Source organism: Megalobrama amblycephala, linkage group LG9, assembly GCF_018812025.1.
Source record: "Megalobrama amblycephala isolate DHTTF-2021 linkage group LG9, ASM1881202v1, whole genome shotgun sequence".
Classification (NCBI taxonomy): Eukaryota; Metazoa; Chordata; class Actinopteri; order Cypriniformes; family Xenocyprididae; genus Megalobrama; species Megalobrama amblycephala.
Window position 1 is genome coordinate 34,311,204 of NC_063052.1, and position 25,855 is coordinate 34,337,058.

The 25,855-nt window shown below is 37.5% G+C and overlaps 2 protein-coding genes and 2 long non-coding RNA genes across 4 annotated transcripts; 3 read left to right on the top strand and 1 right to left on the bottom strand.

The window, feature by feature from the left end:
* Positions 1-4,733: 4,733 nt before the first annotated feature.
* On the top strand, positions 4,734-10,331 carry si:dkeyp-113d7.1 (uncharacterized protein LOC407709 homolog). The gene is made up of 2 exons (XM_048203031.1): positions 4,734-5,178; positions 8,300-10,331. The coding sequence occupies exon 2, from the start codon at positions 8,457-8,459 to the stop codon at positions 9,945-9,947; it is 1,491 nt and encodes a 496-aa protein (XP_048058988.1). The 5' UTR covers positions 4,734-5,178; positions 8,300-8,456; the 3' UTR covers positions 9,948-10,331.
* Positions 10,332-14,258: 3,927 nt separating this feature from the next.
* Positions 14,259-15,372, top strand: LOC125275794. The gene is made up of 2 exons (XR_007186507.1): positions 14,259-14,319; positions 15,287-15,372. It is a non-coding gene; the product is annotated as an uncharacterized LOC125275794 (long non-coding RNA).
* Positions 15,373-16,676: 1,304 nt separating this feature from the next.
* On the bottom strand, positions 16,677-20,478 carry krt1-19d (keratin, type 1, gene 19d). Its single transcript, XM_048203045.1, has 8 exons — positions 20,010-20,478; positions 19,839-19,921; positions 19,117-19,273; positions 18,319-18,480; positions 18,099-18,224; positions 17,926-18,000; positions 17,608-17,750; positions 16,677-16,869 (listed from the first exon to the last, which is right to left on the bottom strand). Exons 1-8 carry the CDS (start codon positions 20,424-20,426, stop codon positions 16,746-16,748), a joined length of 1,287 nt encoding a protein of 428 aa, XP_048059002.1. The 5' UTR covers positions 20,427-20,478; the 3' UTR covers positions 16,677-16,745.
* Positions 20,344-22,780, top strand: LOC125275793. Its single transcript, XR_007186506.1, has 3 exons — positions 20,344-20,462; positions 21,503-21,597; positions 22,377-22,780. It is a non-coding gene; the product is annotated as an uncharacterized LOC125275793 (long non-coding RNA).
* Positions 22,781-25,855: the final 3,075 nt, after the last annotated feature.

Genomic DNA, 25,855 nt, shown 5'->3' on the forward strand with positions numbered 1-25,855 from the left:
CGCACATTCCCTGAATTTTTACAATATCATCTTTGTCAGTAATAAGCATGATGGGAAATAAGTACAAGGTGTTACTGTTACTTCTTGGATCAATACCTCATCGATGGGACCATATCTTTTAGGACTTCTGCAATGTCAGGAGTTAAGGTCCTGTTCAAAAGAAACGTTTACAAATGGAACGGGACTGGCTGTTGGCCTACTTATTTGATTGTGCATTTAAAAATGTGGCTTATTTTGTTTAACGCTACCTAATATCGCCCTGTAGGAAGGTACCTAGAACTTGTGACCCAAAGATTACAATGAAGGGAATTCATTCGACCATACATACACTTATGAGATTGTAATTTTTTTTTGTGTGTTTTTCATTATGGCCCATTACATGTTAGATTATGAACCCTTAGGCCCTGTCCTAAATGGCACACCTCTCATGCACTTGTGGACTTACAATGGCCACCGCATATGCATGTCCATGAAGTCCATTAAGACCGTAGGGCACCCCATTTGTCATGTATGGTTTCGAAAGGGTGCTCGTGAGTGCCCCCCCTTTGCGGCCAATATACGCCCTTAATGTGCACTTTTGGTGAACCACTCTGAAGCAAGCTTCGCAGCAAAGAGGCATTATGTCATGAAAGTGTGGATTTGGAGTAAGATTTCCATTTGGGACAGGGCCTAAGTTAATTTTCAAATGTGTTGAGTATCTTAACTTCATTTGTAGACTATAATGAAGTACATCATCTGTTGCTAGTGCCTAGATTTAACCGTTCAATAAGCTGATTAATTCATTGTTTAGCACCCTGCTTAAAAAAAACAAAACTTAGCAGAACTACTACTTTCTTGTGTTTAGTACTTTCAGCTGAACAGTCAACTATAGATATTGTACCAGTTCTCTTTATCCATGTTACTGCTAGTCAGATCTTACTCCTGTGTAATTAGAAATGTTAAAATAACTCAGTATGTTCCATTGATGCAGACTACTGGGAAGGATACTGGAAAGGGACATTTCAACCAAAAATAAAAACACTCAAGACATTTCTCAAAATAGTGATATTCCACAGTAGAAAGTAAGTCATACAGGTTTGGAACCACATGAGTGTAAGTAAATGATGACAAAATTTTCATTTTTTTGACAAAAAATCATTTTTGAAAATTGAAAAATGAAAATTCTGTCATTAATTACTTACCCTTATGTCGTTCCACACCCGTAAGACCTTTGAGATATTTTTGATAAAATCTGATGGCTCAGTGAGGCCTCTATTGCCAGCAAGACAATTAACATTTTCAATACCCAGAAAGCTACTAAAGACATATTTAAAACAGTTCATGTGACTACAGTGGTTTGTAAAGCTTTGAAGCTTTAGCTTCATAACATTAAGGTTGAATCACTGTAGTCACATGAACTGTTTTAAATATATCTTTAGTAACTTTCTGGGCATCTGAAAGTGTTAATTATCATGCTGGCAATAGAGGCCTCACTGAGCCATCGGATTTTATCAAAAATGTCTTAATTTGAGTTCCGAAGATGAACGAAGGTCTTACGGGTGTGGGACGACACGAGGGTGAGTAATTAATGACAGAATTTTCATTTTTGGGTGAACTAACCCTTTAAGCTAATTACAGTTGATTGATTCAAATGACTGAACGGGATTATTGGTAAGATTAAAGATATAATGGTATATTTCCATTTTGTTCTGGGTTATAATAAGCAATTTAATTAATATTGAAGGACTTGAATTTTGCATTTGATTGAATCCAGTGCAGCAACCCCATGTATGAAATAAAGAAACTCCGCATGTAAAATGTCTTTAGGGCGCAGCTGTTTATTCAGTTAGTAATGGCGAATGTGTGATGCAGTCTCTTGTATTTAGTGCCTGAAATAGTTTGTGTGCGTGTCTGCAGTCACTGACTTTCCGTGAAGTTGATCACTGATAACGGACTGGCATTGATATTCTGTAAGAATGGTTTTACCTATTAATTTTTTGAAACTTTTTTATGAAGCAAAATCAATAACCTTCTGCCAAACAGTCTAAAAAATGACTTCAGAGAGCTTTGCCGTCATTCATTCTCCCAGAGAACTGCATTATTCTTACAAACTACTTGAGCATTTTGGTGTTTTGTTTGTTTTACCTTTTGCATGATGACTCCTTTTATCGGTTTTGCTACTTTTTAAGAATCCGTATTGCATTTTATTGAAAAGAACACTTCTTGTTGTAACAGACCAATTGGATCAACTCTTTTCCATGGATTAAGGTTTGTAGTTTTTTATGTTAGAGCATCTGAATAGTTTATAGAGGATCAGCATTTGACCAATAAATGCCAAGTATTACTTTTGTACCATTTTCTTTTCCTTTTTTTTTTTTCCTTTGTTTACTCCAGTATATATTTTGCACTGTTACTCCACACATCCATACCTCAGTTTTGTTGGTAGCCTGAAAGCTTTGCATAGAAATCAGATCATTGTTTGTTTGCTCAGTTCATTACCTCAGGACTCATTCACATAGTTGCATGGTGAAAACAGACAATTACCAGTGCTCCGTTAAATTTTCAGCAACGCCTTTGGGTTTAATTTCAGTAATAATTTTGTTGAAATAAACCTCTCTAAATTGGGAAAAACGTTAGGGTGATTAATGAAAACCCTCTACTTAATTCATATTTGTTAATTTACAGAAAATCATTGTTATGATCCAGGTAATTATGAACCACATACGCAGAAAATCAATACTAAATCTTCTTTTCAATGTTGCACAAAATTTGGTCATTGATCAGAAATTGTTACTATAGGGAAGTTGGGTGTATTTTTGATTTTTTTTTTCTTATCTTAAGAATGCCTGTTGTAACCAGCATTTCATTTCTAAATTTTTCCAAAAAAGAGAGATTTTTTTCTATCACTGAAATGTCTTTTAATGTGACTTGAAGTAATTGTACATTTGAATTATGGCAATACATTAAAAGGTGTAAAATTGCATCCATTACATCCTGTGTCATTTTTCATTCTGAGTCTTGAATTGTATCTTGTCATCCATAAAATCTGTTTCCTTCATTTGTACCAGTGCAACTTTAGAGTTGTGAGTTTCTGAACTCTATGGACAACAGCTGGGATCATGAGAGATGTTTTTCTGAAGCCTGGATGCACAGACGGATGAAAGGCAACCAATTAAATATCCCTAAGGGTGTTTTTAGCTTTCTAATAAATTCTACAGTAAAGTCCTCCAGCTAGATGCAACTTGAAAAGGGCTTCCTGTTTGATGCTATTGTGATGTTCTAAGCAGTAACAGCTGTGTGACGCTTGCAATTTGATTCATATCAGTTGTGGAAATTGCTGCATGCTGCAGCGTATAAGGTGAAACTTATTTCTAAAAGCAAGTGACACAGATATCCAATTGTACTTTTCAAGTAAGCACATACAGGATGACTATACAGTGTCTATAAAGTTCTCAACATATTTTTGAATGATAAAGCTTGAATTGAATGAGGAACACATCAGTTTTCTACAGAAATCATTTAGTGGTAAAGCGAGATGCTGAAACTCATACTTAAATTTATATTTAAACATTTTTACAGGTTGACAGGTTTACAGGTTTAACCTAGTTTAACAATGCAATCTTTTTAATTATTCATTATGTATTTTATTTGATTCATTTTTACTGCTTACTCTTAAAGGGTTAGTTCACCCAAAAATGAAAATTATGTAATTTATTACTCACCCTCATGTTGTTCCACACCTGTAAGACCTGGAACACAAATTAAGATATTTTTGATCAAATCTGATAGAAACTTTTTTGATAAACTCAGTAAGGCCTGCATCGCCAGCAATAACATCCCTTTTTCAGCGCCCAGAAATGTACTAAAAACATATTTAAAACAGTTCATATGACTACGGTGGTTCAACCTTAATATTATAAAGCGATGAGAATACTTTTTGTGCGTCAAAAAATAACAAAATGATGACTTTATTCCACAATATCTAGTGATGGCCGATTTCAAAACAGTGCTTCATGAAGCTTCGAAGCTTTACAAATCATTTGTTTCGAATCAGTGGTTCAGAGCGCCGAAATCACATGATTTCAGTAAACGAGGCTTTGTTACGTCATAAGTGTTTTGAAATTCACGCTCCGAACCACTGATTCGAAACAAAAGAATCATAAAGCTTCATGAAGCAGTGTTTTGAAATCACCCATCACTAGATATTGTTGAATAAAGTCGCTATTTTGTTATTTTTGGCACACAAAAAGTATTCTCATTGCTTTATAATATTAAGGTTGAACCACGGTAGTCACATGAACTGTCTTTTGGCATCTGAAAAAGGAATGTTATTGCTGGAGATGCAGGCCTCACTGAGCCATCAGATTTTATCAAAAATATCTTAATTTGTGTTCCGAAGATGAATGAAGGTCTTACGGTTGTGAAACAACACAAAGGGTGAGTAATTAATGACAGAATCTTCATTTTTGGGTGAACTAACCCTTTAATATTTTGTAGGCTACAGCAATTTATATTTTGTGCATAAAATAAACATATATTTCAGGCATTTCATGCACAAAGACAATCAAATACTATTTTAACTTATTATTAACAGCCTACTTGCCCTTCGCAATGGAATGCAGGTGTCATAATTTACATATCATTGTTTGATGATAATAATGCAATATCTATCCACTTCATAACAACTCTGGAGCGTCCAAGCATGTGATGTCTCTCTAGCACTGAGCTTTTGTCATGAGGAGTAACTGCTGATGTGTATCTTCCTTCAGATGATGCATGATGTTGATAGCATTAAACGAGCCAGACAATGAAAAACACATCTGGTTGCACAAAACACTATTTGCTTAGTACGTACAGATGTTTATTTCATTTCCCTCGGCCGTGCGTCCTTTTATAATACACCCGAAAACGAGCATTTGTCGGAAGTAAACAAATTAGCTGCTCAGTAAACGGTACTGCTGCGCGCGCATTTACATTTTTACGACGGAAGTACAACGGCTGAAACCCGGAGGAAAGCGACAACGGGAGTGAAAACGAAGCGGAATTAGTCAATGAGAGGGAGGAGAGAGAGGGAAAGAAGGAGTGTGTGCGACAGGGAGGCTGCTGGACGCTGGGGCCGAGGTGGACGTGGCGGGTCCGGCAGGGGTTTGATGTGGGTTCCGCTTCGGCGCGTTGACGGCCGAAAAAAAGCATGAACAGGTAAAAAAAAAAGCGCCGAGGCGTCCTCGCAAGCGTTTTTATTAGCGTTCTGCTGTTTTCATCCTTTTTTTCCTCCTCCTGTCTCTCCTGATAGGTTGTGATGAGAGTGTGCATGAACCGCGCAAGTCATGCAACTCCCCACATACGCTCTTCTATAGCAGCGAGCGTTTTGCATTGTTATGCAAAGGTGAACGAATCGATGTTTGCGTTCAAAAGTTGCAGCTGGCTCAACTTTCCCTCAGCGGATCGTTCAGTTGGCAGATGCAGCGACGTTCAGCTACAAACAAGATGGCCACTGGCTCGCGCATGCTGAAGCTGTGGCATTTTCACCCTCTTGCCTTTGTATGTTCTTCATCACCACCGCTGGAAACACCGAATCGCGCCCTGCATGCCGATATACCCACTATTCGCTAGCCGTTCAGTGCTTGTATCGCACGTTCGACGTTCCCAGGCGTCGTGGATTAAACGGTTCTCTTCTTGGAGAAAATGCAAAAGATTTATTGTGTGCAAAAACGCCGCCAGATTCAAGAAAGGCAGCAGAAAAGTGCATGATGCGTGGCGAACTAGCGAAGCTGTCTTGACTAGTTGCTTAGTGATTCTCGGTAAAATGGACGAGCCTTTTTGCGCGTTTTTACACGGCACATCTACGTCAAGTTTTTAATCTTTTTATTTTTGTTCGTTCTTCCTATTTTTCGCCGGCCTAAAAAGCGTACTACTTTGAGACAGTCGGCACACACAATTACACAAATGACGCGACGTTGTAATTATACATTTATCATCTTGAATCTCCCCTTTTGTTTTATTTCCGCACAAATTTGCTTAGTTTTTATATTTTATGTGACTATTTCATAATCAATCTAGATGTAAACACCTGATTGTAATGCTTCTCCAATGTGTCAGATTGACTTTGACATCTGTAGATGCTTGTCATATTTATTAGGTCAATGTTTGTCATAATTAAATGGTTAATCATTAATCATTTCATTCATATATGATGCTATAATCATTTATTAGTGTATTGCAGAGCAAAAATACACCAGAGGTGTCAACTAATTTTGTTTTGCATGAACAGGTTTGTCACATGCATTCAAGAAACAGCCATTTTGAAATGACTTGAAGTGCATGCAAAATATCAAATGATGTGAATTGGTGTTTGATCGAGGATTATTTGAGTGCCTTTTCTGTAACTTTTGCCCTTAGTTTTGATTGAATTTTGACAGCTAAAGTCCTGCACATGGTGCTTTCAAGTCATGTCTGAATAATTGTATTGTGTTCAGTCCAAATGAATGCCATCAAATAAAAAAAACTTCATGATGGAGTCAAATTCAATAATGGCAGAAGCAAATAGCTTGAAGTCATAAGATGTAATTGTGAATGTTCATGGTACAATGTAGTTTGTATAAAGTAATTGAGTTTTTGAAAAATAGCAATAGAGCTAGTCAGTTACCTGCTCTATGATGGAACTTGTGTGACTAAACTATATTTCCCATCATTCTGCATATAATAAAATACACTAATAAAGCATCAAGTACACACCTAATGTACATCCTTTTCATGTGTTTGTTTGGAAATGAAAAAGACTGTAATATGAAATTCTCCACCGAGTCTCAACTCAACCTTTATTTATAAAAAACTTTCAAAACTACTAAGGTTAGACCAAAGTGCTCTACAGAAAAAAATACATAAAACATTACATAGAAAGGCCATACTAAAAACAACCTTTCTAAATCATAATGCCTAAAATTACAAACGTATTTAAACGGCAATGAAAATAAGACTTATTTGAGCGTCTTATGTTTGCTTTTAAAGACATCAATAGAGTCGTGGATTTAATCTTTAATGTCAAATCGTTCCACAAAGCACCAACAACTGTTGCTAGATGCGTGTTGGTTCTCCTCCATCTTTTGTAATGCGTTTTCCTGTGGAATGCAGCACCAAAAAATAAATTGATGTTGACATGGGTTCAATTGCTTTTTTTACAGGATATGAAATTTTGGTTCCATTGTGCGTATACTAAGTCTGTACTAGGGATGGCACAGTTGAGATTTTTCACGGTTCGGTTTGTATCACGGTTTTAGGGTCACGGTTTCGGTACAGTTCGGTATGTGCGGTGTTCAGTAAAAAATAGGACAGTTGTCAAATAAAGATAAAGAAAATAAAAACAAATAACAAAAAACGGCAAAAATGAATACATGAGAGCTAAGATACAAATAAAATAAACAATGCTTTACTGGTTTTTCAGGTATCTAACAACTTTCAGGAACAGAAATTGAATAAAGTAATCAAATATAAAATAACACTGCATATAAACTTCTTTGAATTGTTAAATAAACATTATTGAAGCTATTCAATCAAGAGTAATTTCTTCATGCTTTGTCGTTCGATTAACATTAAAACACAGAGAGCAGGAATATTAGACTGCTGTCCCTTTAAGACATTATTCAAAGATCCAATTCACTGACACTGATTCACATGTTTGTTAGGATACTCGCTAAGATGGGCATGTTGACATAATTTTTGTGTGAATTTGTCCATTAAGGTGCAAGACTTGAAATAGAATTTGCACAAGAGTATTTGCACGCTGTGACGCGGCTCTCCATGAGTACACACAAATCCTCACAGCGTGCGTGAGTTCTCTTTCCCGTCTTGGTTTAAATGAGTTTAGTTTAAACACAGATAGCAATGTGAGATGTTCAGGTCTCACCCGTATACTCGGCGTAAATGGCTGGTCTTAGAGTTTTCGGCACATAATTGAACATTTGTTTACAACAAGTGACTGTTTTGTCGACGTTCTTTTGGTCATCGCTGTTGTAACGTATTGGGAAACTAGAATGCGTGTCCATCGACTGAAACATACATTAGCCAAATCCGTCTGTCTGTTTTGCACGTTGTTTTCAACAAATCATATTATAGATGCGTCGTCAGGTTTGGAATGAACCACGGTGCAAGCGCGTGCCGGTGGAGAACCGAACGGTTTGATTTTTTTTTTTTTTTTTTTTTTTTTTTTTTTTTTTTCTTACAGCGAACCGTCCCACCCCTAGTCTATACTAATAAAGGGACTTTCATTTGCTGTTTAAATGCTGTACATTTCATTTTTTTTGTTTGTTTCCTCCCCATCCAGGAGCCAGGGGAATCACGGTTGTTCCTAACCCCGGTCAGAGGTTGCCGCGGCAGCAGTGACAATCCCCGCTCAGGAATCCCACTTTTATCTCTTTGAAAGTAAGGTATATTACTCATAACGGAAGCTTCGGTCAGGCGGTGGACTAGCTTCCACCAGGATGGCAGAGTTGGAGACAGAATGCATCACTTTAGGACTAAATAATTTGGTGTCGGAATGCGACACTCCGCCACTTGACTCTTTGCGAGCGGAGTGCACCACTCCGACCCTGACCATGCTCTCGTCGGAATGTAGCACGCCCACGCTCAGCTCGCTGGCGTCCGAGATCGTGGAGCCCATGGCCATGCTGCCCTGCATCAAAAGCGAGCCCGACCTCGACCCCATCCGCACGGTGGACCTCTCCGTGATTCAGCCCCTGAGCACGGCAGAGCTGGGCTCCGAGCAGATCAAGATGGAGATCAGCGGCCTGGACTACATCAAATCGGAGCACCACAGCGACCTCCATTCCTTCCACAGCACGGAGCTGGACTCCTACAAGTCACACTATGAACCCAGCCTGGTGTTCGACTACATCACCCACGTCTCGGACAGCCTGGAGTACATCAAGTCGGAGCAGCATTCTGACCTGCACAGCTACTACGCCAGCGAGCTTGGCGCCATCAAGACCGAGTACGAACCCATCCTCATGTCCAGCCACATCAAGACCGAGATGAACGGTCTGGAGTCCATTCACATGGCGGAGCTGCGCACCGAGCTCAACAAGCTCCGGCCCGATACCGTCATCGACGGCATGGGGAAAATAGACTCGGATTTCCCCTCTGGAAACCTTTACGAACTGACGTCCGTCCAGGCCAGCAAAGCGCCTGCCGCGCACAATCAAACCAGCACAAAAGGCCACGGGCCACGCAAACCTCGCAACCTCACAGGTGAGAAGCCGTTCTCTTGCACTCAGTGCGGGAAGAACTTCAGCACCCTGGGTAACCTGAAGACTCACCAACGCATCCACACCGGCGAGAGGCCTTACACTTGCTCCCAGTGCGGGAAGAGCTTCGGGCAGGCCGGTAACTTGAAAAGGCACCAGCTCATCCACACGGGGCAAAAACCTTACACCTGCGCTCACTGCCCGAAGGGTTTCACCAAAGCGGACGACCTCCGCTCGCACCAGCGGCTGCACACGGGCGAGAAGCCGTTCAGTTGCGCGGAGTGCGGGAAGTGCTTCAGTCAAACGAAGGAACTCAAAGCCCACCAGTTGAGCCACACGGGAGAGCGGCCCTTCTGCTGTTCGCTGTGCGGCAAGAGCTTCACTAAAGAGACGAGCTACCGCAATCACCAGCAAATCCACACGGGCGAGAAGCCGTACAGCTGCTCCCAGTGTGGCAAATCTTTCAGCAATTCAGGGGTCCTCAGAACGCACGAGAAGATTCACTCCGGGGAAAGACCGTTCGGCTGCACCCAGTGCGGCAAAAGTTTCGGTCGCTTGGGACATCTTAAAGCACACCAGCAAATTCACACGGGCGAACGGCCGTACACCTGCCAGCAGTGCGGGAAGAATTTCAGCCAATCAGGTCATCTCAAAGCACACGAGCAGATTCACAAAAGAGAACGGCCCGATCTTAGCAGTGGCAGCAGTCTCAGTAACGATAGTAGCTGAAATAAAACCTCATTACATCTCAAAAAGTATTACTCTTGCTTTTCGTTTTTTTTTTTTTTCTTTCATTTTTAAAAAAAAGCTACAATATATATAAATATATTATAAAATATATATGTTTCATTATGTTTTCATACCTTACGTCTCTTCTTTTCTTATTATCTTCATTTGGTTACAGACGTGACTGATTTTCTCTTATGAAACTGTCTATGTTTGGGATCGGTGAGCTTACAGAGAGTCTTTGTATCTTGTCTGATCTGTGTCGTAGTGAGTGCCATTCTAGTTTCTTTCCTCCAGTAAAATACTCAGTGTACACGTTTATTGATAATATGTAATTCTTAAACCATGTACTGGAATGAATTATTAAAGAAACTAATGTTAAAACAAGTAAAACATCTGCTGTTATTTTTGAAACTGAGTTGTGTGCTTGAAAAGGTTTCTCACCTATCCCTTTATTTACAGCAGTGGTTGATAAATGCAAATGCTAAGCGGTTGATACAATTTTGTTTTACTTGTGCATCTAATAATGAAATTTAAGGAAGACGGGAAGTTAAAGGGTCAGTTCACCCAAAAATGAAAATTCTGTCATTAATTACTCACCCTCATGTCCTTCCAAACCCACAAGACCTTCGTTCATCTTCAGGACACAAATTAAGAAATTTTTTGATGAAATTTGAAATTATCTCCCATAGGAAGCAATGAAATTACCATATTCAAGGCCCAGAAAAGCAGTAAAGACATTGTTAAATTAGTCAACGTGACTACAGTGGTTCAACCTTAATGTTATGAAGCGACGAGAATACTTTTTGTGCGCAAAAACCAAACAAAAGTAATGACTTTCAACAATTTCCTCTCTACCCTGTCATTCTCCTAAGCAGTTTACGTTGAAGACACATTGCAGAGCTTCCAGGGTCTTCGTCAGAACGCCGGCTCAGAATTGACCGGCTCCTGCGTTAGAATCGCACGCATGCATCGTGGTGCTCACGTAAACGGTGTCAGCCAATACTGAGTCGGCGTTCTGACGTAAACACGGAAGTGCTGACCTGCATTCACTGCGTCAACTGTGTAGGAGACTGACAGGGTAGAGAAGAAATCCTTGAATAAAGTCGTTACTTTTGTTTTTGCGCACAAAATGTATTCTCGTCACTTCATAATTTTAACAATGTCTTTACTACTTCTCTGGACCTTGAATGTATTAATTTCATTCTATGGGAGATAAAAAACCTTGAATTTCATCAAAATTATCTTATTTTGTATTCTGAAAAGGAACGAGGGTTTGGAACGACATGATGGTGAGTAATTAATGAGAGATTTTTCATTTTTGGGTGAACTATCCCTTTAAGGCTGGTGTGAGTAGTTTTATGAATAACTTTATGATTGTTTGAATGTGGCTATTTTGGGATATTTTGAAAATATCATCTGTAACACTTGCATTAATTGTATCAATGAAACCATAAGTTAAACAATTTCTGCACCTGTAGGTTTTGGTCTACTTCAAATCCAGGGTTTAATGTCAATCGCTGTAGATGAATGTAAGTGGTAGAAGAACAAGTTCTTATAAGAATCTGAAACTAGACTTAGCTGCTTTTTCATTTCATATTTGTTCTCAGTTGCTGTTTAAAATGTTCTGTGATTTGTTATATTTACATGTCATTCTTATGAGTCATAAAGTGTTTAGGACTATTTGTTGACTGTAGCTCAATCTCTGTGGAATTTCTCACACAGAGGTGTTTGTTAGAGAGAAAGAGGGAGTGCACATATGTTTTCAATCAAATCTGGTTTTAAAAATAGTTAATCAGCAAAGTAAAGTTTAGCCATAAAAAAAGTCCATTTCTAAACTGTGGAGTTATTCACAGCTGGATGTATTTCAGACCAAAAAAATGGTGATTTGGATTTTGGGGTAAATAAAAGCAAACGTTATGCATGTGCATTCATCCCGGAAGTTAAAAATGTAATCTTTCTCTCCCCATACATATTAATTTGTGGAGTTGATATGTGTGTGTGTTAATTTTAATGCAATTCTATGGGCCAGTCTGTTCATGTTTTATCTATGGCGCTAATGATATGTGCAAGTCCTGTGAGAATCACTGAACTTGTTTTGTTTGACTCCAAATAGATATTATGGATGTTTATCACCTAATTGGTGTCCCAAAAGTCTCATCATTCACAAGGGAGCCGGTCTAAAGTAGGCTAAAGTAAACTTGCATGAACTGAAAAGATCTGGATTTTTTTCTTTTTTTTTTTCAGCTGCACGTGGGTTAAAATGACACATTACGGCAACAACCATCTTTAAGTCAACATATGGTTATTTTTTATTTTACACAATGTTTTTATTGTCTGTGTATGGCTTATATAACTACTAGAGCTGCATTAAGTAATGTGAAATTAACAAGTGTAGGGAACAGTGAAAGTAGTTGACAGTAGTTTTATGTTTAAGGATGTTGACTGATAATACAACGCTTAATTCCCAGCTGCTCCAGACTAATTATTCATGCAGTTAGTGAACTAAATGCATCTTTGAGGAGTTGTTGTGTACTAACCACAATGACTTGAGGCTGTGCTTTGCCTAGCGTGGTCTTCTGAGTCAGATCTGTATTCTCGCTGCTGGCTGTTGTTCTACTGGCGTTTTGCAACATTGGAAAATACAAAGATGACTGGGTAGTAACTGAATACATGTAATCAGATTCCAAAAATTAAGTATGTGTAATTAGATACCCGACTACAGTTGCTTTTTTATTGATTACATGTTATCCTCACAATGGCAGTAAATTATTCATAATCCATTGATTCTCCCTACTAGTACTATCTTTTAAATTTTCCTCTCTAAAAAAGCCTACTACATTCAGAAGGTCATCCAGGTTTGTGGAATTGCACACAGACCAACTGCTAGACTTGTGACGATCACTGAAAAACAGACCCACACAATGTTTGATCACTGCATTTACAGAAATCATTAGAAATCATTGGTTAATGGTCACATGACATACAGGTAAAAAAATAATTAACCATTTTTTTAGTTTCATTCAGATTATTTTTATTTAAAAATTTTATGATGTAATTACTTAATAGCTTTTCATTAAACTCACGAACCGCCGTCTATGAAATCCTAACGTAACGTAATATTTAAAGGGTTGGTTCACCCAAAAATGACATTTCTGTCTTTAATTACTCACCCACGTCGCTGAGAATATTTTTTGTGTGCAAAAAAAACTTTATTCAACAATTTCATCTATCCCCTGTCATACTCCTACACTGTTTACGGACAGAACCCCGGCTCAGTATTGGCTGATGCTGTTCACGTGAGCACCACAACGCATGCATGTGATGCTGCCGCAGGGGCCATAGATGTATCCTTTGCTACCTTTGATATCCCACAATCCTGTGTGTTCCATTCTGTGACAGTTGAGCAAGAAAAATAAAGATGGCATCAGAAAGTTGCATTTACTGGTCAGTTTGTGTGTAAATGTAGGTTTTGGACCAACATTTTCCATTTTTGATGTCATTTCTAGCGAGAAATTACTACTGTAGTAATTAAATTAGTTTAGTTCTCACCAAAGCTCTGTTTGAAATCAGTTCTGTGAGGTGCCTTCATGCACAAACGCTGACTTACAAGTCACTGCCTAATAAGGCAGTGAGGCAAAAAGTCAGCTTCCTAGGTTTTCGGATGCAGCCAGTGAGTCTCATTCTGACGCAGAACCTGAAAGCACTGAACGTAAACAAAGTAGCAGAATGACAGGTGAGAGACGAAATTGTTGAATAAAGTCGTTATTTTTGTTAAAAAGTATTCTCATTGCTTCATAACATTAAAGGGTTAGTTCACCCACATTTATCACTTACCCTCATGCCGTTCCACACCCTTCCGTTTATTATAAAGCGACGAGAATATTTTTGTGCACCAAAAACAAAAACAAAATAGCCACTTATTTAGTGATGGCCGATTTCAAAACACTGCTTCATGAAGCATCGGAGCACAAATGAATCAGTGTGTCGAATTATGATTCAGATCGCGTGTCAAACGGTCAACGGCTGAAATCACGTGACTTTGGCGCTCCGAACAGAAGATTCGACACACTGATTCATAACGCTCTGAAGCTTCATGAAGCAATGTTTTGAAATCGCCCATCACTATACAAGTAGTTATTTTGGATTTTTTGGCGCACCAAAAATATTCTCGTCGCTTTATAATATTAATATTGAGCCACTGTACTCACATGAACTGATTTAAATATGTTTTTAGAACCTTTATGGATCTTGAGAGAGGAAGTGTCATTGCTCCCTATGGAGGCCTCACGGAGCCATCGGATTTCAACTAAAGTATCTTAATTTGTGTTCCGAAGATTTTCGAAGGTCTTAACGGGTGTGGAACGACATGAGGGTGAGTAATAAATGACAGAATTTTCATTTTTGTGTGAACTAAGCCTTTAAGGTTGAACCACTGTAGTCACATTGACTATTTTTACTACTTTTCTGGGACCTTGAATGCGGTAATTATGTTGCTTTATATAGGGCATAATAAAAATCAGATTTCATCAAAAATATTGGTAACACTTTACAAAAAATTTCATTAGTTAAACATTAGTTAATGTTTTAACTAACATGAACTAACCACGAGCAATACATCTGTTACTGTATTTACTAATCTTCATTAATGTTAGTTAATGAAATTATACAGTTCATTTTTCATTGTTTGTTCATGTTAGTTCACCGTGCATTAACTGTTAAGATTTTAATAATGTATTAGTAAATGTTGAAATTAACATTAACAAAGATTAATAAATGCTTTTTAAGTGCCGTTCATTATTAGTTCATGTTAACTAATGTAGTTAACTAATGACCCTTATAGTAAAGTGTTACCAAAAGATCTTAATTTGTGTTCTGAAGATGAATGAAGGTCTTACGGATGTTTAAAGACATAAGGTTAAGTAATTATAATGACATAAATTTCATTTTTGGGTGAACTAACCCTTTAATGCACTTCTTGTTAAAAACAAAGAATGGAATATATTTTCTTTCTTTCTTTGTATTGTTATATCAATATGGTGTAAAATTACCCTATTCAAATTAATGTGATAAACGAGTTAGGTCAAAAGTAGGCCTAATCTAAAAATGCTCAAAAAGTAGTCAGATTATATTACGTTAAAGTAATGGATTATGTTACTTCAATTTTTTGTCATCTAATTTTAAAATCGGTAACCGACTACAATTTGTAATACTTAGCACTGAAGATTAGCTACATAGTGTGAGGTTTTTAATCCAGAAGCTGCCGTTAAAATGATTAATATGGAATTAAAGTGATGTTTGATTTCCAAAATAGGATAATTCTGACTTAATTTCTTTTGTAGGATGCTGAACTCTTGATTTCATCTTCAGGATTCCCAGGTCAGCCACCAGAGGTCACCTCATCATCAAGTAAAAAGTAGCCTGAAAACTGAAAGAGCCAAATCTTATTGGACATTCAGGAGCGCCACCTGCTGTTTGTGGACTTTAGGTCTTTTTTCTTTCATTAAAAATATTCAAACTGAAAATGAGCTTGTCTAGTGGATTAGGAGCTGATGGCACAGAAAGAAACCCAACATGAAATGAAATCATGACAAGAATCATGTAGAACCAATAAATTCCATTGCTGTTTGCAGATATAGACCTATTAAGGTACATATAAAAGTCAGTGTTTTTTTTTAAAACTAAAGGTTCCTAAAGTTTTTTTTCCCCCAACAGTGTGCTATATAAGAACCATTGTTGGTTCCTTGAACCTTGAACAGTTCTCAAAAAAAAAAAAAAAAAAAAAAAAGTTTTCTTAGTAGGATGAATATTTTAAAGGGTTAGTTCACCCAAAAATGAAAATTCTGTCATTTATTACTCACCCTCATGCCGTTCCACACCCGTAAGACCTTTGTTAATCTTCGGAACACAAATTAAGATATTTTAGTTGAAATCTAATGGCTCCGTGAGGCCTCCATAGGGAGCGATGACATTTCCTCTCTCAAGATCCATAAAGGTACTAAAACATATTTAAATCAGTTCATGTGAGTACAGTGGTTCAATATTAATATTATAAAGCGACGAGAATATTTTTGGTGTGCCAAAAAAAATAAATAAATAACGACTTATTTAGTGATGGCCGATTTCAAAACAATGCTTCATGAAGCATCGGGGTACAGATGAATCAGTGTATCGAATCATGATTCAGATCGCGTGTCAAACGGCTGAAATCACGTGACTGGCGCTCCGAACAGCCGATTCGACACACTGATTCATTTGTGCTCCCGTTATTTTGTTTTTTTTGGCGCTCCAAAAATAATCTCGACGCTTTATAATATTAATAACCACTGCACTCACATGAACTGATTTAAATATGTTTTTAGTACCTTTATGAATCTTGAGAGAGGAAATGTTATTGCTCCCTATGGAGGCCTCACGGAGCCATCAGATTTCAACTAAAATATCTTAATTTGTGTTCCGAAGATTAACGAAGGATTTACGGGTGTGGAATGGCATGAGGGTGAGTAATAAATGACAGAATTTTCATTTTTGGGTGAACTAACCCTTTAATAATCTAACAAACCCTTTTCCACTATAAAGAACCTTTTGTGCAATGGAAAGTTGTAGGTTAAAAGTCCTTCATAGAACCATTGATTCCAATATTCCAATTCATTTGTTTAATTTTATTATTATTATTATTCAAATTGTAATCTCACTTTTAAGAGTAGGCTAAGTAATTCTACTGACAATGTATCATCACCAAAATTCTGTTTTATTTGGTTTCCAGTTTTGTGCGTACAGCAACACAAACAGGCATTTCAATCAAATTATGCGACTGTCAGACATGGTTGAAGACGTGGAGGAGGAAACCACTTTTCCATCTACAACCTCTTCCACAACTGTGATGACTTTAGTCCTCGAGGTGGAACTGGAAGTAGTTTTGACACTGTGGAAGAAAAACAACAGTTATTGGGACTTTCATTTTATACTCAATATGATGCACGATTAATCGGTTAAAGATCGCAATCTCTATTCAAGCACCCATATGATCTTCCTAAATTACAGCGAATCGGCCATGATGACTATTAAACCTTTGGCAAGTAAGATCACAGTGAAACACTGTGTGGGCACTGTGTTCTGTGTCACAATAATTCAAATGATCACAGAAGTACTGGGATAAAAGTTTATACTTCAGATATAAACACTAGTGTGGTAGCGATCAAAATAAAGTAAAACACCTTCAACACTTCAAATAAAGACTGTATTAGTTACATTGTTACACCAGATGGCGACAAGTGACCTAAAAATGTATTTGTCATTGAATCATTCATTCAAGAGATTTGTTCAAAAATGCTGATTCATCCAGTAATGAAACAAGTGAAGTCTTTATGAGTGAGTCATTGAATCATTCATTCAATCTTTTTTTTAGTGTGCAGCAATTAACATTTTGTTAGAACATCTACTAAATTACATAATTTTGTTTAGTTGTCTCTTCAAAATTGTGGGAGAACTGTGATCTTTATTTTAAACAAAATAATTGTCATTCTTAATTAATTCACAATAGTGCAGCTCTACAATATAATAATAATAACAATAATAATAGTATGTTCCTGAGAGTGCTTTTTCAATGATTTGGGGCTGAATGACTGAGAATTATGTGAAAGAAATCAACAGCTAAACTCACGTGGCTTCTCCATCCAGAAGTCTCCTGTACTCTGCGATCTCCATCTCCAGTCTGGTCTTGATGTCCAGGAGTATCTGGTACTCATGACGCTGCCTCTCCAGATCAGCCCGGAGCTGCACGATCTGCTCTTCCAGGACGGTGACCTAGAAGCACAAAAAATGAGTGGTTTTGTTCATCTTCAGATCTTACACTCTTTAGATGTACTGAATAATGTATTTTGTGTTCAACAGCGCACAGCAAGTCAGGTTTGGAGTGACATGAGGGTGAGTAAATGATGATTTTTGTATGAACTATACCTTTCAGTGCAAATCTACTCACCTGATGTTGGTAGCCTGACAACTTCATGGAGTAACGATTCTTTGTTTCAGACAGTGTGGCCTCCATAGATGCTTTCTAAATTGACGAGAACATGCACATTCAGAATAAAGTAATACTAAAATACTAATATAATGAATTAGTGCCACAAAAACTGCCAGTTGCATATCACTGACCATGGCTAGCAGGGACTGGAGTTCGATTTCCAACGATTGCAGTCTGGATTTGACCGTATTGACTTCAGAGCGAGTCGTTTTCAAGTCTGTTGTACTGATGACAACTTCTTGTTTCAGAGTTTCTGTCTAAAATAAGAAGTAGAGGGATGTTATATGTGTTGAAATGAGCAGAAAAGCACATTAAAAGACTTTTGTCCTTGTATGTTTTGATAAATCTCACCTTTGTCTTGAACCAGTGCTCAAGATCTCTTTGGTTCTTCGCTGTGACTGCTTCATAGTGCTCACGGATTTCTGCAAGGATCTTGGTGAGATCTTGCTGTGGAGCCGCATCGACCTCGACGTGAACCTGTCCGCTCATTTGTGTGCGTGCAGCCAAGAGATCCTGAGAACATGTATGAATCCATATTCAATTCTCAAGTAACCTCATTGATAAACAACACTTTATTTAACAACACTTAAGCACACATATTTATTACAAATCATAAAAAATGATTTGAGATTTACATTTTACATTCAAAATCTATCTATCTATCTATCTATCTATCTATCTATCTATCTATCTATCTATCTATCTATCTAATCACTTTCACACATGAATTGGCACCTCTGAGTCCAGACATTAAATTCATTGAAAGTCTTTGGGATGTGCTGGAGCAGACTTTACAGAGTGCTTGACTCTTGCATTGTCAATACAAGATCTTGACCAAAAATGATGCACCTCTTGATGAAAATAAATGTTGTGATGGTATTTCCATCAAGAGAAGTATCAATTTTGGGTCAAGATCTTGTATTGATGATGCAAGAGTCGAGCACTCTGTAAAGTCTGCTCCAGCACATCCCAAAGACTTTTTGAGCCTGATGAATCTTGGCTTTGTCATCCTGCAATATGGCCATGATGTGTCTTCCTACATTGTTGTTTAAGAAATGAAAAGCTACACACTCCATCAATTAGGGTTAAAAGAACTGCCTGGAATCAATCTATCTATCTATCTGTCTGTAACACAGAAGCATTATATACCTCCGCATGATTCTTCTTCAAAAAGACCAGCTCCTCCTTCAGGCCTTCGATCTGCACGGTGAGGTCTTTTCTGCTGATGTTGAGGTCATCAAGCACCCTCTTCAGCCCATTAATGTCTGCTTCCACAGACTGACGCATGGCATGCTCGGTTTCATATCTGTCATGCAGAAACATTTTTTTTTTTTAGAAACACTCAACCAGACATTAGACAATTTACTGCAAGAAGTCAACCTCTAAACTGAGGTATACTCTTGAAAATAAAGGTTCCTAAAGGGAGTTTTCACAATGATGCCATAGAAGAACCATTTTGGTTCCTCAAACAAACCTTTCAGTGAACAGTTCTTAAAAGAACCATGTTTTTCTTTGTGTGAAGAACAATTTAATAATCTAAAGAACCCTTTTCCACTTTAAAGAACCTTTTGTCCAATAGAAAGTTTCCATGGATGTTAAAGATTCTTCATGGAACCCTCAATGTCAATAAAGAACCTTTATTTTTAAGAGTGTAAAACTAATTTAATGTGTTTTATACTTTCTTAAACAATATTAATAATTGATATGGTCACAGAGATAACATTATTTGTGCAAGTTTGGGTCCAAAATATGTGTGAAAATGCTACTATTTTGCATTTTTCAAAAAATTTTTTTGAACAATATGAAATATTTAATTTTGTTTTAATTCAAACTTTTAAGTTTATTTCCTGGTAAATGATAAAAAGACTCACTTCATTCTGAAATCATTCATGGCCAGGCTGGTGTTGTCAATGCTGAGATGGACTCCACCCTTCAAATGAATGGCTGCCATGATCTGGACATAAAAATGAATATACATGATTTACTTTTTCCCCAATATTTAGGATATTTCATAGCATGTAAGCCTGAAAACTGTAACATACCTTAGCCTGAAGATCCTGAATGGTGACATGGTATGCACTGTAGTCACGAGCAGCAGGAGAGGTTTTGCCATCTAGAAACTGGCGGATCTTCAGCTCCAGATCAGCGTTGGCCTTCTCCAGTGAGCGGACCTTGATCAGGTAAGCAGCCAGACGGTCATTGAGGCTCTGCATGGTGAATTTCTCATTGCCAATGATGCTGCTGTCTGCCAACCCTGACATGCCAAATCCTCCTACAGAAAGAGAGGACTTGGAGATCCGGACCCCTGAACCTCCTGCGCCGCCGTACACGCTGCCAGACCTCACGCTGCCAGACCTCACGCTGCTTATACGGGCACTTTTTTCACTTGCCATGGATACACGCATGGATGAGCCGCTGGAGGACATGTAGCTGCTGCGGGAGGAGTAGGATGAAGCCATGTTAACCGAGACTTTCTGTCTGTGTCTGTCTGACAGGTCAGTAAATGAAGGAAGGGGAACTCCAGCTTCTTTTATAGAGTGAATCTGAACACATACACAATAACTGGAATTCCATACATGTCATCACCACATTTTCTGGAACATATCCAACAACCTTAAAGGTCACACCTAAGGTGAATTGTAGGATAAAGGACACTGCTTAACAAATCTCTTTGCTTCTATTTGAAGAATTGTGGGTGCATTAGTGGCATGAAAAACATGCACAAAAAAAAAAAAAAAAAAAAATTCCAGTAAAAATATATAAACTTCCTTAAAACAAGATAAATGTATTTTTTGAGTAGAACATATTAACACTTGTTTCAGACTTTATTCTTTATATGTTTATTTCTTGCTGTAAGCATGCATAATCTCCACAAAATGTTTATGCTTATATTATCATTTATAAGGATACAAAACATTTCTATGCTGTTCTTTTGAACTGTATATTCATCAAAGAATCCTTTAAAAAAACTATCATGGTTTGCACAAAAGTATTAAGCAGCAAAACTGTTTTCAACAATGATAATAATAAGAAATATTTCTTCAGCAAATCAGCATATTAGAATGATTTCTGAAGGATCATGTGACTCTTAAGACTGGTGTAATGATGCTGAAATTTCAGCTTTTGCATCAAAGGAATAAATTACATTTTTAAATATATTCACATAAAAAACAGGTATTTTATATTGTAATAATATTTTTGGATAAATAATTGCAGCCTTGGTGAGCAGACTTCAGACTTCTTTCAAAAACATTATAAAATCTTACTAACCTCAAGCTTTTGAACGAGAGTGTGTATGTAGTGTATATAATATATATATATATATATATATATATATATATATATATATTAAACAGCCTGTGTAATATCTTACACAAGTAAATGTATCTTGTTTTAAAGATGTTAGATACATTTACTTGAAAACAAGACAAAAATACTGTAAAAAAACGATGGTTTTGCTATCCACTTCTAGTGTAATTTTGCTGTTTTGTTTTCTGTAAATGTTTTTCTTGATTATTTTGTCGTTTTTTCAAAGGCTGCCAAAATTCTAAGTAAACAATTTTAGAAAAACATCCTGTGAAGAGAATCCGGTAGCACAGCAATCATCATGAAGAGAGATGCTATAAACATGTGAGTTTAAAGACTGGTTCCGCCAGTAACAATTATTAAAAAAAAAAAAAACAACAACAAAAAAACCTTTAATTGACAGGCGTGTTACCATAAAAATGAATTCTGCTTACTGACCAAACCACGTTTCTTTTATGGGCTGGGCTGGGCTTGGCTGGGCTAGGCTGCAGATGATGTGCTTGACATTTGTGGTTTTTGTGTGTAAAGCAGCATTATGATGGAAAGGTGAGGTTTATGCAAAACATGTTCATCAGAACAATAACCAGATTTGTTTGTTTGACGCTTGGCATTTTATCAGCAAAAGAAACATCTTTCATTTCAGTTTGACCTTTTAAGTGCTTTACAAAATTGAGATTTGTCAAGATTGTGCAATGCTAACTGCTTTATTGCACTCAATGACCCAATACTAACCCTTTACTGTAACTTATCTTATCTTATGCATGTTTACTTTCACCATTGTTTTTTTTTTTTTCACATTCATATGTATTCATTCAGCAGATGCAGTCATCCGAAGACTGTTGACCTAGAGTATAATGTTTGTCTAGTATGTCTGATTTTAAAACTATTTGACAGAGTGAAGACAGTCAGCTTTATTTGAGAAGCAGTGATTTTAAAACATTATACTGTTTTTAATAGGATGCAAATTATTTCTTAACTGGATTTAATTGCACGATCTGCTGTTCCAGGACAGTGACCTAGAAGCACAAAAAATGAGTGGTTTTGTTCAACTTCAGATCTTACACTCTTAAGATGTGCTGAATAATGTATTTTGTGTTCAACAGCACACAGCAAGTCAGGTTTGGAGTGACATGAGGGTGAGTAAATAATGATTTTTGTATGAACTATACCTTTCAGTGCAAATCTACTCATTTGACGTTGGTAGCCTGACAACTTCATGGAGTAACGATTCTTTGTTTCAGACAGTGTGGCCTCCATAGATGTTGTTGACCTAGAGTATAATGTTTGTCTAGTATGTGTGATTTTAAAACTATTTGACAGAGTGAAGACAGTCAGCTTTATTTGAGAAGCAGTGATTTGAAAACATTATACTGTTTTTAATAGGATGCAAATTATTTCCTACCTGGATTTAATTGAGGATGTTGTTGGATTAGGATTGGATATGTTTAATTATATGCATGAAAATGAAAATTATCCCATGATTTACTCACCCTCAAGCCATCCTAGGTGTTTATGACTATCTTCTTTCAGCCAAACAGTCAGAGTTATATTTTAAAATATCTTGACTCTTCCAAGCTTTATAATGGCAGTGAATGTACCCAAGATCATGAAGCCCAAAAAAGCACATCCATTCATCATAAAAGTAATCCATATGGATTACTCTAGGGCAGTGGTCACCAACCTTTTTAAGCCCAAGATTCCTGACCTTGACCTTTATGAAAGACAAGATCTACCTATTGAAGATTTGAAAAGACAGCCCAGATTGTATTTAGTATTTTTTCATGGCCAGTTCAGATCCTGATTTATTTATTTATATATTTTTACAAGCAAATTGGCTGATTCCAATACTGGTTGCAGATGATATTATTAGGGGCCAAGCACCGAAGGTGCTTAGGCACCTATTGTTATTGTTGGCGTTCCGTACGCTTATTATTATTCTTCCGCTTCTTCTTCCGCTCTTGAAGTCTATGGCAGCCCATAGAACCGCTTGCGGGAAAGTTGTGAAATTTGGCACACAGTTAGAGGACAGTCTGACCTTTGTCCATAGCAAATTTGGAGTCTCTAACTCAATCCCTCTAGCGCCACCAGCTGTCCAAAGTTGCACTTATGTTTATGCTAATAACTTTTGAACCATAAGGGCTAGAAACAAAATTCCACCATTTAGAATTTTATGAAAAACCTACTTTTTCGAACTCCTTCTAGGCCGTTACTCTGATTTTCACGAAAATTGAATCAGGTCATCTTCAGACCATGACGACAAAAAGTTATGGAATTCAAGTCGATTCCTCAAAGCGTTTTCGAAAAACACGCGAACGAATTGTACGTAGTGCTTGCGAAAATAGACATAAGGCTGTATCTCCGCAACGCTTTATCGTATTCAGACCAAACTTGGTACCTGTCATCACAAGCATGACCTGAGGCAACATGCAGTGTTTCGGTGCAGCGCCACCTACTGGTGCGGAGATATGAAAAATGGTTATTTTTACTTATAACTTCTGATGGGTTTGTCCAAAAATCATAAATTTGGTCTCGTTGGATTCGGGGAATCATGCCGAGTCGAATGATATCCAATTTTCCCATATTGGCCATTTTGGCCGTCGGCCATTTTGAATTTTGTGCTAAAATGCTGTATTTTACGAACGCATTAGCGTAGCATTATGAAACTCGGTATGGGTCATCAGCACAATGCTCTGAAGGAGCCTGAGAAGTTTCGGACCAGCGCCTCCTTGTGGTCAAAAGTTATAACAAAATTTACAAAAATACTAATAACTTTTGTCCATATTAACCAATTGCAATAAAACTAGTTTCTGTAGATTCCTTGGGTTATGCTGAGAAAATAGATATCAAATTTGCCATAGTCAGCTAAACGTCCTGTCCGCCATATTGTTTTTCTTTAAAAACCTACTTTTTCGAACTCCTCCTAGACCGTTGCTCCGATTTTCAACAAAATTGAACCGTGTCATCTTCAGACCATGCCGACAAAAACGTATGGATTTCAAGTCGATATGTAAAACCGTTTTCGTATACCAGAGCAAAGAATTTGAGGCATGATGCAAAAACGACTCTTGAAGCTGTATCTCTGCAATGCTTTGACATATTTACACCAAACTTTACAAGTGTCATTGTCACCTCACTCTGACCATACCACAACAATTTGGACACAGCGCCACCTATTGGTCGAAAGTGATGAACCAGTAAATCCTAATTTTTGATCATTTTACAGCTCTTTTACCTAAAATGATCTTAATAGGTCTTTAATTGATCACTGCTGAAGTTAGCCTGATGCTCCCAGTCGTGTTGGCTTGCTTCTTGTGCCGTTTTTGTGCTTGGCCCCATAATTGCTGCTTGCAGCTATATTTATTATTATTATTATTATTATTATTATAAACAAAAATATCTAGCTATTTCAAATTAGAGGTAACCACTGCATTTTAATCTCGATCCAAACAAAGATGCTACACACATTTCATGATCATGAGCAGTTGTTTTTTATTTGAATTACATTTAATTTCTAGATTTAAAGCAATAACAGAACGGTCTGACTTTATCTTTGTGAAATTATAGGCTACAAACAAAAAAAGCATGAAACAAAAGCAGCAGACAGGCTGAATGAGATGCAAATTCACTCTCTGACAGCAGGTGGAGCTTATGGAAGAGCAGTGATACAGCGTCACCTTGGTTACCGCTGTAAACAAAGCAGCTTATAAATAAAAAAAAAAGCTTATTGCTTATAAATAGCTACTTTATTCGCAGGTAAGAGCATTGTTGCCAAGTCCGCGATTTTCCTGTGGAATTGACCCTTCGCAAAGACCCGCCCCCCTTAGTTACTGTTGCTTTGTCCGACAAGCCGTGGCGCTGTCACGCCCCACGCAGTGAAAAATACATCGCGGAGCAAAGAAGAAACTGACAACACGATGACAGACAAGACAAACCAGGTTACTTATGATATTAAACAAAGTCCCAGCTTTCAAACTGTGTAGTTTTAAAGAAATTCAAACAATAAAAACCGTTTTATGGCTCTTTAATATGTCGTGACCATGGTTGCTGTAACGCCTCAACTCAAGAGGCTCGTTAACCGATCATCTCTTCCTACTAGTCCATTTCTAGCGTCAAATAAACATGAATGAACATAAGAATGGATGTTGTTTCAAACGCGTAGAGAAGTCAATATACACAATTTTTCAAGTTTAACTCCACCGAGGTTAATCTTCTAACTACTGGCTACTTTGTTGGACAAAATGGCGGATGCGGCGTTCTGATTGGTTAGATCGCTTGTCAATCAAACTCCCGGCGAAGGGTCAATTGGGCTACTTTTGTACTGTTGCTGCAGGTTGTTTTTTTCTCCTCTTCGCGTCCATCTTCAGTGTCTCTGGCCTTTTGTTAATGGCCGTTTACAGACTCAGGCATGATGTGGGCTATTTACCTTTATCACTGTCCCAATAGCTCCCGAAAATAACAGAGAAATAAATACAAAAATACAGTACAGGCACTGGAGAAATGTAATGTATTTTTGTACTCATATTTCTATTATTTTCTATTATTAGCTACTGGGACAGTGATAAAGATCTACCAGTCGATCACG

What these genes read in the sequence shown, in the direction of transcription:
- si:dkeyp-113d7.1 (XM_048203031.1), top strand. Translation starts at nt 8,457, where the DNA reads ATGGCAGAGTTGGAGACAGAATGCATCACTTTAGGACTAAATAATTTG.
- krt1-19d (XM_048203045.1), bottom strand. Translation starts at nt 20,426, where the DNA reads ATGGCTTCATCCTACTCCTCCCGCAGCAGCTACATGTCCTCCAGCGGC. An exon ending in TGAAGAAGAATCATGCGGAG is followed by an intron (nt 18,481 to 19,116) that starts GTATATAATGCT and finishes ACATGTTCTCAG; the next exon opens with GATCTCTTGGCTGCACGCAC. An exon ending in TCCAGTCCCTGCTAGCCATG is followed by an intron (nt 18,001 to 18,098) that starts GTCAGTGATATG and finishes TCGTCAATTTAG; the next exon opens with AAAGCATCTATGGAGGCCAC.